General features: G+C 38.7%; 1 protein-coding gene across 1 annotated transcript in view; it reads right to left on the reverse strand.

Annotated features, from left to right (window-relative positions):
* Positions 1 to 588: 588 nt before the first annotated feature.
* Positions 589 to 14,002, reverse strand: part of PSMD1 (proteasome 26S subunit, non-ATPase 1) — a 75,138-nt gene continuing 61,724 nt past the window's right edge. Inside the window, exons 18-23 of the mRNA XM_080799427.1 lie at positions 11,331 to 11,500; positions 9,134 to 9,226; positions 7,467 to 7,553; positions 6,797 to 6,943; positions 2,350 to 2,505; positions 589 to 804 (exon numbers count right to left, since the gene is read on the reverse strand). Of these exons, the coding sequence (XP_080655553.1) occupies positions 2,359 to 2,505; positions 6,797 to 6,943; positions 7,467 to 7,553; positions 9,134 to 9,226; positions 11,331 to 11,500 (644 nt within the window). The 3' untranslated portion in view covers positions 589 to 804; positions 2,350 to 2,358. The remainder of the gene's footprint in view (positions 805 to 2,349; positions 2,506 to 6,796; positions 6,944 to 7,466; positions 7,554 to 9,133; positions 9,227 to 11,330; positions 11,501 to 14,002) is intronic.

Genomic DNA, 14,002 nt, shown 5'->3' on the forward strand with positions numbered 1-14,002 from the left:
AACAACAGGCAAAGCTTATTCTTAAATAATGCTTCTGAGCTGCCTAAACAGACATTTCCCTTGGACCACTAAAGGGACTTCTTCAGTAAATGACAGTACCCTATGCCCTCAATCTGATTTTAAAAAACTGGAGAGAATTCTTGGAGTGAAGAACAAGGGTTGATTTTTTCTTATTTTTTTCTATTATTTTTCAAATAATCTATGAACTAGTTTAACTTTTTCATCAATATGAAAATCATGCATACTCATCCCAGCAATTAAGGATTTAGCTCTCTGGGTTTAGGCATTTCATGGTGGAGGAGGGGAAGGGTATTAGGTCCGTTTATTTAAAATCGAGGCTGAAGGGGCACCTGGGTGGCTCAGTGGGGTAAGGCCTCTGCCTTCGGCTCAGGTCATGATCTCAGGGTCCTGGGATCGAGCCCCGCATCTGGCTCTCTGCTCAGCAGGGAGACTGCTTCCTCCTCTCTCTCTGCCTGCCTCTCTGCCTACTTGTGATCTCTGTCCGTCAAATAAATAAATAAAATCTTAAAAAATAAGTAAATAAATAAAATCGAGGCTGAAAAACAAATTAAAAAGTCCTTGTCCATCTGGAGATTTTAATATATTTATTTGAAAACCAAGTTCTGTGAAAGAGCACACTAAACAGTCATATATCTTCTCTTCACCAAAGACTTGGAGACAAGGTTCTTCGGGTCAGCGCAAAGGCAATGGTACATGCAGTGAGTAGCAGGTCTCAGCATGGATTTCTTCACAAGCATCTCCAATACAGGCCTGGACAACCATCTTCAGATGAGCAATGAGATCCTAAGGAAGCGGGAAGGGGGAAAAACTAGGTTCATCCTTTGTTTAAAAGAAAATTTTTTACCACGAGCTGTCAATGCCTAAAACTAGCCCCTAACCCTGCCTACGCAGTCCTAACACACCAGTGTTTGATAAGATGGACTACGGTTTTTACACTCCTACTAGACTGAATATTTTATTCTTTTGAAAATAGTAGGAATCCAATTTCTGGGATGCCTAGTTGGCTCAGTTGGTAGAGCATGTGACTCAATCTCAGGGTTGTGAGTTTGAGTCCCCATTGGGTTTAGAGTTTACTTAAAAAAAATCTAATTTCTAATTAAAAACTTCTAAGCCATCTTGTAGTTAATTGCCTTGAAAGACTTAATCAGGGGGTTTTCAGTAATGTGTGGTCAAAGGCTTGAGGGGGCTAATGTGAGTCTGTTCAGTTCCACACAAGAGACTGAGTGCTTATGGTATCAATACCACCATGCGCTGGTTGGGTAAAGCTTAGGAAACCATCAAAGGCCCAAAGGTAATTTTCAAAGCAATTTTACATAGACAGGAAGTTAGTAGAAATCTCCCTCTCTCAATCAAAGGTCCAAACACTTTTGGGGGCTTGAATATATTTTCCTACTAATGGCAGGGTTTCTGCTTTAATATTTATCTGAGATTTCTGTAAAAGCTTTCATTAATTGCTAGTCAGTGTGTAACACTCATGGTCTCATGGTGCTAGATTTATAGCCTGCCATTTAAGTAGAAGAAAAGGATAGAAGAAAAGGATAAATTCTTATTGTCTGACAATGTATCTGTACTAGAGTGAGAAAACCTTGATTTATAGTTTACATGCATCTTCAAATATGTGATGACAATTTCATAACATTATTCTAATTTTTTGCATCTAAAGACCTACTTCAACACTGTTAGAACATTGGCATAATTTTTTTCAACTGGGTGAAGCTTTGTTATATGGTCTAAACTGACTCCGAAGTACTTTTAAGCACCATGTCTTACATACATTAGATGTTCAATATAGCTTCAGTGAGTAAATGAATATTAAGGCTTTTAGTACCAAAAGTATCACCAAAGGAAAGGGAGAGAGAGAGATGGATCAGTGATCCATGGACCAGTGCTGTCCATAAACTCTAACTGATCTGTAACAAGGGGCTCACATCAAAGTGTAAATCAACTCTATCATGAGCAAACTGTCATTCAGTTGACTTTCTTGGGAGTAAGGGGTAAGCAAGGATTTTTCAATGAAAGAAGTATTGAGCAGATTGTCATTTTGGAGCAAGCTCCCTACTCTCTCATGGACCTATGAGAACAGTTTTTAACTGCTCTGAACAGTACTGGTCAAACACTAGAGGGTAGAGAGTCAAAGGAGAAAGAAAAAGGAACTGGAGGTTATGTATGCTGAAGAAGTCAAAAAGAGGGGAAATTCTAACACCATTTAGGTAAATCGGGATTAAGCACAAAAGGAATGGAAAAAGTGACACGATGTCTCAGCTGAAAACATTTAAGACGTACTGACCAACAGAATTCCTTTGATAAACAATTTTATTTTGCACATACCTCTGGTCCTTAATCATCGATATACTCAAATGGTTCTGGAGGTTCTGGCTCTTGTTCTTCTTCCTCGATTTTTGGGCCATGGGCTGCCACCGGTTCAACCAGTTCCTCCGTGTCTTCACTGGTGTCCTTCAGGATGATGATGCCGCCAATGGAAAGCTGTACACACAGAGCAAGGGGTGAAGCAGCACAAATCCCGCTCATATTCTCAGACGGCTCCAGAGTCTAGCGCGCATATTTGTTAAATGGTACCTTAAGACTACTCAGATGATTTGGAAGTAAAGACCTGGCATAGAACTACACTTCCCCAGACAGCAGCCAGGAAACGCGGGTGTGTGCGCCTGTGTGATGCTACACCCGTGACAAACTGTTTGGCTGCAAGAAGCAGCTAATAAGACCTTCCTCTTCCATTCCTTCAGTTAGTCTGAGGACTAAACAAGGAAGGCAACAATCGATGTCCACGACAAAGGACAGAGAAACTTGTAATCTACAGGGAATAGTTACAAACTTAACCCAGTGGCAGAACATCACTGTTCCCAACTAAAGACTGGTATTTCCTGTACTGCCTTGATCTGACTGGAAAGAGAAAGTTTACTTATTTACTTTTACCAATACAGCATTCTAATGTCTTGCTATTCGACACATGGTCCTGGAGCAGCAGCACCACTATCACCTGGGAGTTTGTCAGAAATGCAGAAAACACAGCCTGACCTAAATCTATAGAACTGCACTTAAACAAGACCCACGGGTGTATGTACGCACACTAAAGTTTATTACTCGTGAGAAAACTATCATTTTGGACAAAAAAGACAAACTACTAGTGAAAAGCCAATTTCTCTCCAGGGATTTCAGAATGACAGAGTGAACAACATAAATATGACAGATACACTGAATGTTTTTCACTTGAACCTACAAATCCTTATGATACAAGGACGTAGTAGATGGGAAACAAAAAAGAACTAAGAGTGTAGAAGCAATTTTATTAGCCCTCTCCCAAATGTATCAGCAGAAGTAAATTCACACACCAAACTATTCACCCATCTCTGTGTGCTAATCTTATTCTATTTGCTTGGCTGTGTCAAAGGAAATGGGAAGCCGCTATCTGTAATTAGATCAGTCAACAGTGGCAGGGCCCATTGGGAAAAACATTATTTCTACCAAAGCAAATTACTGGAAAGGAAAAGAAGCTCAAGCTCATCAGTGAGATGATTCACATATATACAAATAGCTCTGCAGTTCAACCTAATCTGATTTTTACTCACTGGAGCTCTGCCCTGCCCTGCTATAAAACTGGTGTCTTCCAGAATGTCTATACTATCTCCCTTGTCTTGACATGCATATTCATAGACTTTATCTTCTAACTCTTTCCCCTAAAAAGTCTGCTTTCCTTGAAGAGAGCCATTTTATGAATGGACCCTGCCTATACTACCAATATGCACCTAAGAAAAATCATAGTACAAGGCCACTGTCCTAATCCTCTATGGTCTGAAAGTTTACCTGAGCCTTCTAAAGGACCAAATAAAGATGAATCATACCAAACAAGAAAATACCTATGTTCACAAAAAGGATTTCCTGTATTTGGGAAACAGACAGCTCCAGGTTATAACTGTACTATTTCATGCTCAACTGGAATGAAATAATCCAACTCAAATCCTGCAGTATAAACAACATAAGGAAAAAGCCTTATAGCAACATGGTTTAGTTTACTTTATTTTTAAAAGGTAATCTCTATAACCAATGTGGGGCTTGAAACTACAACCCCAAGATCAAGAGTTACATGATCTGATTAAGTCAGCCAGGTGCTCGTGACCTTTTTACCACTGTAAAATGTTCTTTGTCTCCAGCAACAATTTTTTTCTTTTCTTTTTTTTTTAAGATTTTATTTATTTATTTGACAGAGAGAGAGCGCATGCACAAGCAGGGGGAGGTGCAGGCAGAGGGGCAGCTGATCAGGAAGCCTAATGTGGGGCTCAATCCTAGGACCCCGGGATTGTGACCTGGGGCGAGGGCAGACACTTAAATGACGAGCCATCCAGGTGCCCCAACCATTTTTCTTTTAAAGTATATTTTGTCTGATGTTAGTACAGCTGCTCCAGCTCTCTTTTTGTTACTTGTCTGCATGGGATATCTCCTTATCCTTTTGCTTTTAAGCTACTTCAATCTTTGAATCTAAAGTGTGTGTATGTTTTAGGATCTTATTTTTTTAAGTAATCTCTACACCCAAGGGTCGGGCTCCAATTTATAACCCTGAGATCAGGAGTTGCATGCTCTGCTGACTGAGCCAGCTAGGTATTCCATAAAGCATATCTTTAGTAGAGAGCACATAGTTGGATCATTTCTTTTTTATCTGTTTGGCTTATCTCAGCCTTTTAATAGGTGTGGTTAGTCCACTTATATCTCCTGTGATTAGGGCTCCTGGCTGGCTCAGTTTATTGATACAGCATGAGACTCTTGATCTTGGGGTCATGAGTTCTAGGCCCATGTTGGGCCTAGAGCTTACTTTAAGGAAAAAAAAAAAAAAAAGACATCTCATGTGATTACTAAGATTTGCTCCTGCCATTTTCTTTTTAAAGATTTTTATTTATTCATTTGACAGAGAGAGAGATCCCAAGTAGGCAGAGAGGCAGGCAGAGAGAGGGAGGGGGGAAGCAGGCTCCCCGCTCAGCAGAGAGCCTGATGCGGGGCTCAATCCCAGGACCCTGAGATCACGACCCGAGCCGAAGGCAGAGGCTCAACCCACTGAGCCACCCAGATGCCCCTGCTCCTGCCATTTTGATGTTTTTTTGTATGTCTTATATATTTTTGTTCCTCAATTCTTCCACTGTGGCTCCTTTGGTATTAAATAGATATTTTCTAGTGTACTAAGTTTAATTTTCTTGTTTCTTTTAGTCTACTTTTAGAATTATTTTGTCAAGTGGTTGCCTTTGGGGTTGCAATTAACATCTTGATCTCAATGAAAAATTGTAACTTAATTTCAGTAGTATACAAAAACTACATGTCAATAAACCGGTATTTCCCTATTCCTTTGTGTTATGGACTGAATGTTTGTGTCTTTCCACCCTGCCATTCATATGTTGAAATCCTAACCCCCCAAAGTGATAGTATTAGGATGTAGACCTTTAGGAAGCAATTAGGTCACCAAGGTGAAGACCTCATTAATAATGATATCAGTGCTCTTATAAGGAGAGACATGAAAAGAGCTAGTTTTCCTCTCTCTCTCTCATATGAAGATACAATGAAAAGAGGGCCTTTACTAAGTAGGATGAGGGCCTTTACTAAGAATCCAATCATGCTGGCGCCCTAATCTTGGACTTCTAGCTGCTAGAACTGTGAGAAATGTTTGTTGTTTAAGCCATTCAGTTTTAAATGCTAGGTGGCAATCTGCTATAGCGCCAGAACCTTGACATATTTAAGGCATATTTTAACTTTACACTTTTATACAGTGTGTGCACAACTTATAACTGGTTTATACACTTGTCTTTTAAACCAGATAGGAATGTTGGACAGTACAATTATTCCTCATTTAACAGATGAGGAAATTGAAACATGAAACATTAAATGACTTGTCTCAGTTAAACAGCTAAGAAATGCCAGAGCTGGAATATAAACTTAGTTCCACCCAATTCCAGCTCTTCACCACTAAATATAGCCATCTTCCATCCCTGTCCGTCTCCTCTAGATGATAATCTAGTCAGGTAAGACCCTGGCTCACAAGTGTAGGTAAGAGATGCCTTCTACTCACCACCATCAGGGACCACTTTCAAGTAGATGAGAATGGGTTTATTTTTTTTAGAAATCTCATCTATAACATTTCAGGAAGGCCCAAGATCTGGATGTATTAAATGTGTCTACTACTGGCTTTCTAGTTTTTCCAGTTTCAAGAACATAGAGAAAAAAGACATTATCATGCTCAAATTACTGATTTGAATTTGTTTCTAACCTGAAACATTCTTCCTAAGAAAAATTAAATGGCAGGAAGATCCTTTTCAAATTGTAAAATTCAATGCTCTAATGCCTGTGTATTAACTTACATTTTCACTCTTTGTCACATTCCTGAGTTAGGTATAATTCTTATTTTCAGTAGAGGAAACTGAGGCAGAGAAAGGTTTAGTACTAGACTTAAGGTTACAAAGGCTGTAAATGGTAGACATAGGAGTCAAATTCAGGATGTCTGGTCCCAGAGTCTATGCTCCTAATAACGATGCTGTGTTAGAAACATCTACAGTGTACGCTTCTGATAGAGGAAGGATGTTTGTAGGTTACTCAAAGGAAAAAGAAAATCTCTCCCAAAATCTACATGAAATGGGAGGGGACGTTCTCTCTTTTGCTAAGAGATTTGTACTGAGAGCTTTCTCCAGTGCTTTGGAGATGTATCCTTCTCTGTCAATATACCACTGTCCCATGATTTACTATCCCACTGGTATATAGCTTAGGGCCATCAATAACTTACTGGTTTGAAAGGCTGGTATCTACAAGTCTCTGGCATGGTCAGGACCTTAAGCTGGGCAGGCATAACTCGGGCAGGGTTATCCAATAACTGGAAGTTTGGCTCAGGTTCTTTTTTCTTCTCTTTTTCTTCCTTTTTTTCTGCTTCATCCTGGAAAATATTAAAAAATAGCCCAACAAAGGTTCACTTCTCTTCCAGATCACTGAATAATGTTTAAGTTTACTGAGCAACTTGTAGGTACAAAGGGTAGTTAGGATTAGATATAATGAAAGTAAAACCAAAGTCATACTAGACTCAGAGGATGGAGAGGGTAACTGTGAAGGGTGAGAATCTGTGTAACTTGGTTTTAGAGGATGAGGTTTTTCTACCAGGGGAGACCAGAAAAAGAGGGTCTATTTAAACAAATGATATTCTCCTTGCTTAAAGGGCCTTTACTTCTCCCACTATCATCTCATTGTCTGAAAATTCTACACAGCCCTTCAAAACACACTTTAGTTATCATTTTCTCCAAGAACTCAAGTATCTTCCAATTAAAACTATTGGAGTCTCTGCTTGGAACAGGATACTTATTTAAGGGAAGCCAAAAACAAGGTATGGTAACGTTCACTTAAGGAAGAGTCTGGACCATGACAGATAGATATATCAACCCACATGACCACCAAATTATACCTACCACTTCCATTTTCTCCTCTTCTTTTTTCTCCTTCTCTTTTTCCTTCTTTTTAGCCTTGGCAGTAATAGATAACACAGCAGTGGAAACCTGGAGGAAGCAAACAGGGTAAATCATAATCCCTTACCTACACACAAACATACAAGCCCAAAGAGAACTCGATTCGACAATACTACTTGGTTTCCTGGCAGTATCATAAAAAATCAAATCATTAGGGAATACATGGGAAAAGCAAGCAGCACATTTATTCACATTATTTACTAGTATGGTCCTCAGGTGACTCTTTTAGTTCCTGGAGGCTTGTGTCCAATATAACTTTTTATTTTTATTTTTTAAAAAATCTGTAGCCTAACTTAGATGTGGATTTGCTATCATGCAATTCTGAGATATCTGGGTGCTGCACCTTTTTTTACTTTATAGGGAAAGCATTAAAAAACAAAAAAAAATTCCCCCAAACATGGTCATAGAGATATTCTTACTGTATTAGATATCCTACAACTGTAATACACAGTGGGTAAGTGGTTAGCCTAGAATTACCCTCTCTGATGTGTCTCACTGAAATCAGGGTGAAAGAGACTTTGAAACGCTGGTACTACTGGTATAAAGCTGATTTTGTTTCTGACCCAAAAGCTGGGCATCTGAAACAGAGCTGATGAAATGAGATGAGATGTTGTTGTCAGAGGATAATCATCACCTATCATCCTCAAATTTGGTCAATTATATAAATATCCCCACTTACACACAATGTTCATAGCAAATAAGCAACAACTGGCTAATATGGAACACTACCTTGAGAGGAAAAAAAGCATTTTCTTAAATGTAAGGTATGAGAAAGGATAATTTTACTGAGAAAACGTCAGGGGCAAGTGCAGCTCTCTAATTCACTATCGTCTGATTTAACACACATCAGTGAGTGTTCTCAGATACCGCTGACAGAGGAATGTAAGTTGGTTATATTTACTTTGAAAGGAAATTTAGTTAATACCTATGAAAATAAATAATGTACATTACTTTTCATCAATCACATTTCATACCCTAACCTACAGATACACTTGTACAAGTTCACAAATATACGTGTATGAAGACTCTTAATCTCAATTGTAATAGTGATTAATTAGAAATCACCTGAAAATGTGCATCAAATGAAGAACCGAGAAGACAAGTAATGGTATGTATACATAAAGGGATTGTCCACAGCAAACAATGAGATCCATATATATTGAAATTTCTAAAGGTTATTATTGTTTTTTGTTTTAAGTAGACTACATGCCCAATGTGGGGCTTGCACTCATTATCCTGAGATCAAGAGTTGCACACTCTACTGATTGAATCAGCCAGATGCCCCTTAAAAATTGTTAAAGTAAAAACTATAAGCTGCAGAACAGTATGTCAAAAATAATTCTATCTGTGGTGTAAAAAGTATTAAAATGCGTAGAGAAAACATTTGGAGGGATTCAAATTATGATTCCTGCAACATGGGACCTGTATGACTGGGAGAGAAAAAGAGCTTTTACTTTACATTCTTGTGTAATGTTAGATTTTACCAAAAGAAGTATTACTTTGAAAATATCTAATTTAAAATGTAAAAATATTTAAAACAAACCCAATGAAAATACTAAGTAGCTTCTATATGTAAGTATAAATGCTCCCCAAGGGAACAAAGAACTTACCTTTTCCTTTTCTTTTTCTTTTGGTACTTCCAGAGGGGCAGGATATGCAAATGTGGATGGTTTACAGTTTGATTTATACTGAACTTTCGGCATCTGAAGAAATAAAAGAATTTTCTCCCTTATGTTAAAATAACCCAAATCAAGATTTAAGAATTCTATGCTTTCAGTCAGATGTTTCAACCCAGGCTAAATGTCCTCTTATAGTACCTATAGGGATCTGTTTTCTCACATTGAATTTGTTCTGAAGTGCTTTATGGAACTGCCTGTAGTTCCCTATACTTTCCTGAAGCTCTGTGCCTGTTCAGAGGCACCTCTTCATCTCATCTTTACTGGCCGTGCCCCCCGATTTAGTGGGTTAAGTCCCACTCACCGTGTGAGCATCAGATCAACTGTTACCTCCTTTGTAAAGTGTTATTTGATTATCTAACCTGCATACCTGACTTCCATGTACCTTCCTTATACCACTCCAACAACCTATACAAGTCTGTACAGTTTCTGTATCACATAATCCCTCCTAACAAGAGTCTAACATGAGCCTAATGAAAAAGTTAGCTTCACATTACTTATTGAGTAGGTGTTACATTCACTAGTCTGAATTTTTCTCTATTTCCCCAATTTACACTGATAGAGAATGGTAATTGGCATCACACTCACTAGGATAAGGAATCTTGTCTTTTTCATCCCACTTTCCTTGTAAAGAATGGAAACAGAGAACAGGAAATTGTGTGTTAGAGGAAAAAGTCCCTATAGATCGTGTAAGATGTTTAACCATCGTGTTAAAGGTTAGGAATTGTGAAACCTAAAGAGTCTTCTTCTTCTTTTTTGATTTTATTTACTTATTTGACAGAGACAGAAAGAACACAAGTAGACAGAACGGCATGCAGAGGGAGAGGGAGAAGCAGGCTCTCTGCTGAGCAGGGAGCCTGACATAGGGCTTGATCCCAGGACTTTGGAATCATGACCTGAGCCAAAGGCAGACGTTTAACAGACTGAGCCACACAGGTGCCCCTAAAGATTCTTATCTTGAAAAGAATCCCGCATCGGGCTCTCTGCTCAGCAGGGAGCCTGGTTCCTCCTCTCTCTCTCTCTCTCTCTCTCTCTCTCTCTGCCTGCCTCTCTGCCTACTTGTAAAATAAATAAAATATTTAAAAAAAAAAGATTCTTATCTCGAAAGATAAAACTGCTCAATATTTATAAATGTGAGTAGTTTTATGCTCAAACACTTAAAGGATAAATGGCGGTATAGCTATACTGGAAAAAAAAAAAGGCAACGGGATGAAATAATCTTTATCAGCCATTTTCTGGCCTCCAATTTTTCCACTCTGAAATTTAACAGACCATTTTAACACAAGTGATGACCAGATTTAAGAGTATTTGAAAGTCAAAAAGCCTCTGAGAAGACAGAAGAACAGGTGAATCACTTAATCACTGCTTAGAAAGATCTAAGCAAAAGATCTTTTGCTTAGAAAGACCTAAGCAAAAACCCCATTAAAAAAAAAAAAAAAGAAAAAAGGATGGTGTGATGACAGGGGATGGGTCACCGTCAGTTTCTGTCAGAATTCCTTAGAATTCCTCTGTCAGATTCCTCAGATCCTCAATGTTAGCCTTGTTTTCTCCCACTACCAGAGAGACATCCTCCCATTTTGCTCTTCCCTTTAGCTGTAATCTTTTCTTCCATCAAATATTCCAGCATCACACAACTCTGAAACATGGCCCTGTCTCAAACCTTCACTCCTTACTAATTTAGTTCGGGTCACCTGTCTTCCTTGCCGAGATTACTGCAATAGCATTCATTGTAATGGACTTCCGCTGATACCAGAATGTTGTTTCTAGAATGCAAATCTCATTATGTCATTTATCTGCAAGAAATCCTTCAATAGCTCCCAAAGAACTTCAGTAATAAAACTGAATAAAACTGAAGAGTGATCTATAAAGCTTTCTCATATTTTTATATTTTCCCCTCTCTTACCATTCCCTCTCAACTGATTCATCCAAGGTTAATGCTAGTAGGGAGATTTGATTTTCAAAACTTCCACTGACACACTCCACTCAACAAGGTGATGACTCAATTTAAAGGGGAAATACAATATTGGTGAGATGCCAACTCATCTTTAAAATTTCATGAAAATTCTTATGAGTGGGTGGTTAGGATACAGTGAAGATGATACACTATAAAACCGAGGTGTTACAAACATACCTTTAAGTCCTTGTTAAGGCCAATGACACAGGTAGGGGTATAAGCCAATGACAGGAAGTGTGAAAGAGGAAACCAGAACCAGAACTGGGTAAAGACAAGGACACCAACTACAGAAGGCATATGGGTGTGCCCAGTCCTGGACTGCAAGGAGATTGTGACATTATGACCACCTGTAGAAAAAGAGAGAAACCATGAACAAGAATCCAGTAGGGTAATAAAGATATCTAAGTATTGCACTAGGGAAGCATTTGGTGATTATTTTAGGAATACAGTTCATAAAATCTGATACAGAGTAGCTGGAATTTGTTAATGTTATATTTTAATTGGAATCGGGGTAATCTAGACCTTTTTTCTATATAAGTAGGAATTTTCCAAAAACAAAGCCTGAAGGATATCAAAACTGAATGATAAATTAAATATTAATCTCTATTATACATAAGGGTTTTTAATGTCCTAAGAAGAAGTAAAACTTTAGTATACATCATATTTACAAATGATAGCAAAGAGGCCAGAGACAGATATTGTTTGCTTAGTTTTACTCTTTCTTTTTTAGTTATGTCTGAATGTAGGCAGCTCCACCATTAACTAGCCTTGTGACCTTGGATAAATCATTTTCCCTCTAAAGTCTCTTTTCCCATTGGCAAAATAAGGGTTTGGACTAGAGCACTGGAACTAGAACTCTGCCACCAACAAAAGAAAACCTTTAATCTCCATCCAACCTTTGAGTCAACTGAAAATTTTTTTGTGGAAGCACAATATGTGAAACAATGAAATCAAACCTAATTCTATTTAATCAGAAGTTTGGGCTGTTGAGAGGCTGAATGGCTCAGCCTGTCCTGTTCACGAACTTCTTGTCACATCCCAGACTATCTCTTTTTTTTTTTTTAAAGACTTTATTTACTTATCTGACAGACAGAGATCACAAGTAGGCAGAGAGGCAGGCAGAGAGAGAGGAGGAAGCAGGCTCCTCGCTGAGCAGAGAGCCCGATGCGGGGCTTAATCCCATGACCCTGGGATCATGACCTGAGCCGAAGGCAGAGGCTTAACCCACTGAGCCACCCAGGCACACCCCCTAGACTATCTCTTGATGGAGTGCAGAGAAACACAGTCTGAACACTAGTGAATAAGAACTAAGATCCAAGCATCAGTTCGCTGGATCTTTACTGAGCCACTTTAGAAAGGCTGAGATTCTAGGAGGCTATTAGGGTTGCAAACTTGAATGCCTTTAGGAACCAGTCAGGCAAACAAATGAGAAAACCTGGACTGGAAGCAGTGGGGAACTGAAGCAACTGGAAAGTTCATGTCGTATTTAAAGAGGACATGTTACCATAGGTACACGTCCAGATGCTAGGTAATTCTGCTTTTAAAAGTAGACTCTAATCTGGATTTTGTCCAAAATTTTGCACCTTGGTTAGGCAGACAAACATGTTTAAATCCGATTTGGCCCACAGGCTGCTGTATTGCAGCCTCTGGTCTATATAACAGTATTAGTGTTGGACCCCAGAACTTTGAGACACCAATCTTTTAGTTTATATAAGATATCTGAAAAAGGGTATCTCAGTGGCTCAGTCAGTTAATCATCTGCCTTTGGCTCAGGTCATGATCCCACGGTCCTGGGATCGAGTCCTGCACCGGGCTCCCTGTTCAGCGGGAAGTCTGCTTCTCCCTCTGCCCTTCTCACCACTTGTGATCTCTCTCTCCCTCTCAAATACATAAAATCTTAAAAAAAAAAAAAAAAAGATACCCTATAAAAATGCAGCTTATCTGTGCCTAGTCACCATCCTAATTTGAATTCCAATTCTGGATCTCTATTGGTCACATTTCACTTCTTTTAAACCTCAGTCTCTCCCAGATGGTGCTACATTAGAGTCAGGAAGTGAGTACTAATTTTACTAAACTAAAAAAGCACTTCAATTTTTTATAAGAATCAAATAATCTAGATTTTATTTGGAAAAAAATCAGGTAACCTTTAATTCTGTTTTTCCAACAGGGATGAGTTATATGCATTTATTGTCTGCTTGTGCTCTTCCCTATGCTAACCACCACATTCACCAAATGCTTACTATACATTGAGAATTTTGAACAAAATACTGAAAAGAGATACCAAGGAGCCTCTACTCTAGTGGAGAAGACAAATAACTACATAATTAAACTAGGGCATACAAGCATTATGAGACTGAAATCTGGACACCAGTGAGGACATATAGCTAAGCATGGCATCTAACCCAGGGTGAAGGCTGGGTAGGGCAGAGGAGAGGGGAAGGCTGCTCAGAATACATGATAATATTTTAGTTTTGAAGCTGAATTCCCTTTATTTCAATGAAACCCATTTTTCTTTAGTCTTAGAAACTAAACTAGTCTTTTGTTCCATGAGTCTTGAGATTTAATACAAAACAAGGAAGAGTTTATCCTATTGGTAGTGTTTACACAGTTTTACAAACTTCAGTCATAAACCTTAATCTTTGGCTCTTCTCCCTGAAGAGACCAAATCATTGAGTGAATTCTCATAAACTTTAACTCCACTCATTCCTTTGAAGCTGCCCTCCAGAGTTCCTCCATTAACACTAACTTCTGAGAGCCAGACTGCAGGACTACATGCTTTTTCTATGCAGCTGCAGCAGTTTGTAGGACAGGATACTGACAAAGTGAAAAGGGTGAAAGAATAATTTGGC

Source organism: Martes martes (assembly GCF_963455335.1).
Source record: "Martes martes genome assembly, chromosome: 3".
NCBI lineage: Eukaryota > Metazoa > Chordata > Mammalia > Carnivora > Mustelidae > Martes > Martes martes.